The 2,349-nt window shown below is 41.1% G+C and overlaps 1 protein-coding gene across 1 annotated transcript; it reads right to left on the bottom strand.

Annotated features, from left to right (window-relative positions):
• Positions 1–1,093: 1,093 nt before the first annotated feature.
• LOC148951363 (uncharacterized) lies at positions 1,094–1,951 on the bottom strand. Its single transcript, XM_089091078.1, has one exon. The coding sequence runs from the start codon at positions 1,949–1,951 to the stop codon at positions 1,094–1,096; it is 858 nt and encodes a 285-aa protein (XP_088947204.1).
• Positions 1,952–2,349: the final 398 nt, after the last annotated feature.

Genomic DNA, 2,349 nt, shown 5'->3' with positions numbered 1-2,349 from the left:
CTGGCATTTCTTTCATTGCTTTAATTTTGTTAGGGTCTGGTTCCATACCTCCCTTTGTCAGCATATGTCCAAAGTAGGGAATGGCTACGGCATCGAAAAGGCATTTCTCTTTATTGAACTTGATGCCTTTTTCACGAGCCCTCTGCATAAATGTCCTTAGTTTCCTATCATGATCTGTTGTACTTTCAGCCATTCCAGCAACATCATCTACAATCAGACCAATGTCAATACCTTCAAACACCTCTTCCATTCATTTTTGGTACTCATCCTGGGCTGATATGAGCCCAAAAGGATATCTCTTGAAGCTGTATCTTCCAAATGTTGTGCTGAATGTAGTGAGGTCAGCAGATACCTCGTCTAAAACCATTGACCAGTAACCATTTCTAGCGTTGGTTTTGAAAAATATTTCTGCTCCAGCACATCTCACTGCTACATCATCAAAGCTAGAAATGGGGTGGTAAGGACGCTTGATACATTTGTTTAAGTCCACTGGATCTAGACAAATTCGAATTTTTCCATCTGGTTTCTTTACAAGGACAATCGAATTCACCCAGTCTGTCGGTTTTTGTACCTTCTCTATGATGCCAAGATTTTCCAATCTGTCTAGTTCTTCTTTTAGCTTCGGCTGTAGGGCATACGGAACTCTTTTTGGTGGCTGAACTGTCAGAACAGATCCTTCCTTCAGGTAAATGTGAAAATTTCCGGGCAACATCCCAATACCTTGGAAGACATCATCATATTCCTCAAGGATCTGTTATACTTCAGGTCTGGTTGAAACCGTGGCTGGGTCTTCAGTCATGCTACATGACATGCTAAGCACAAACTTGATCAAGTTCATCTGTTCGCTCGTTTGTCTACTAAGGATTGGTCCTTTGTGGGTTTCAATAACATGGAACACATGGACCTGCGGTTCTCGGTCCTTATACTGAATCACAATCTGTGCAATTCCAAGTACTTCAAGGCTGCATCCACTGTAGCTTGTCAGGATATCTTTGTTGGGAAGCAAGGTAGGTCTTGGTTTTAGGGATCTAAATTCACTTGCTGGGAAAACGTTTGCATCAGCCCCTGTATCAATTTTGAAGGTTATTTCTCGTCAGTATTCAGGTAGGTTAACTTTAATCATCGGCTTTTGGACTGAATCTGTTCTGCTGTCAACAGACTCGATGAAGTATTCATTGTTTCCTTTGTTATCAGCTGGCAGGGCTTCAATTTCGTTGACACACCTGCTTTTGCAAACCTTTGCAAAATGAATTGGCTTCCGACACTTGTAACAGATATTCCCTTTTGCAGGGCATTTGTGTCTGCGTGAGTACTGGGTCCCATAGAAATAGCAGTTTGGTCTCATTGTCTTTGGCAACCCTTTTTTTTTGTGTGTGGCTCCCGCTTCTTGCTTTACAGCACTAGTACTTTGTTCATTTCTCATCTTTGCATGGGTCTCCACAACTGTTTCAATTGCACGGCTAATATCAATAGCTTTTGCTAGTGTAAGCATTCCACCTTCACTTAATAGTCTTTCTCTTATCCGGTCACTCTGTACTCCAAACACCAGTCTGTCTCTCACCATTTCGTCTGAACTATCTCCGAAACTACAATCGAGGGCCAGTAACTTCAGAGATGTCACATATGATTCAATTGTCTCTCCTTCTTTCTGATTTCGTTTGTGAAAAACGAATCGGGAAAATATGGGATTGGAACTGGGTTCAACATGCTCACTGAATTTTCTCAGATATACATCCGCTTTATTTTTGTCTACTTCTGGAATCTGGAATGTGTTAAATATATCTCGGCCTTTTTCTCCTACCCATATCAGCAAGTAGGAGCACTTCACAGCATCAGCTTTTCCGGACAAGGGTCCTGTGAACATCAGTTCAGCATGCTGGCAAAATCGCTTCCACAAGGCTTTGAGATTGGCTGACGACCATTCAATTGTTGGATAGGATGTGCTGTCCATTCTGACACCATGTAATGTATTCTATCTTCGGGTAAAGAGTTGAATTCAATTATTTAATGGAGACCCAACACCTATAAATAAAGTGCATAAGCATAAGCAAACAACACAAAAGCAAAGCAAGCAAAGCAATTAAATCAATATATTTCAACCACAACCAAAGCATTAGTCCTCTTTATCATATCTTTTGGAAAGCTATTTGCTCAGTTCACAGAGTTGTTTCAACGTGGAGAACCACCTATCCACATTCTGTATGACGAAATGCATTGACTAGTAATGATGGCCGCCAGCCGTTTTGTCAAGCAAAATGCTTTGACTGATATTCAGAAGGAAAAAAAAACTTTTTGAGCTCTTCCAGTCAAGCAGGGATTTTCTTCCATCTGATGAAGTGGCATGCAGTG

The sequence above is a fragment of the Artemia sp. Qi Xiang Cuo genome, chromosome 6 (assembly GCF_049724085.1).
Source record: "Artemia sp. Qi Xiang Cuo chromosome 6, ASM4972408v1, whole genome shotgun sequence".
In the NCBI taxonomy this organism is placed as follows: Eukaryota; Metazoa; Arthropoda; class Branchiopoda; order Anostraca; family Artemiidae; genus Artemia; species Artemia sp. Qi Xiang Cuo.
Note: the sequence above shows the minus strand (reverse complement) of the source record. Positions and strands in the feature narration are given on the sequence as shown.

Coding starts and splice junctions, on each gene's coding strand:
- LOC148951363 (XM_089091078.1), bottom strand. CDS start 1,951: ATGGACAGCACATCCTATCCAACAATTGAATGGTCGTCAGCCAATCTC.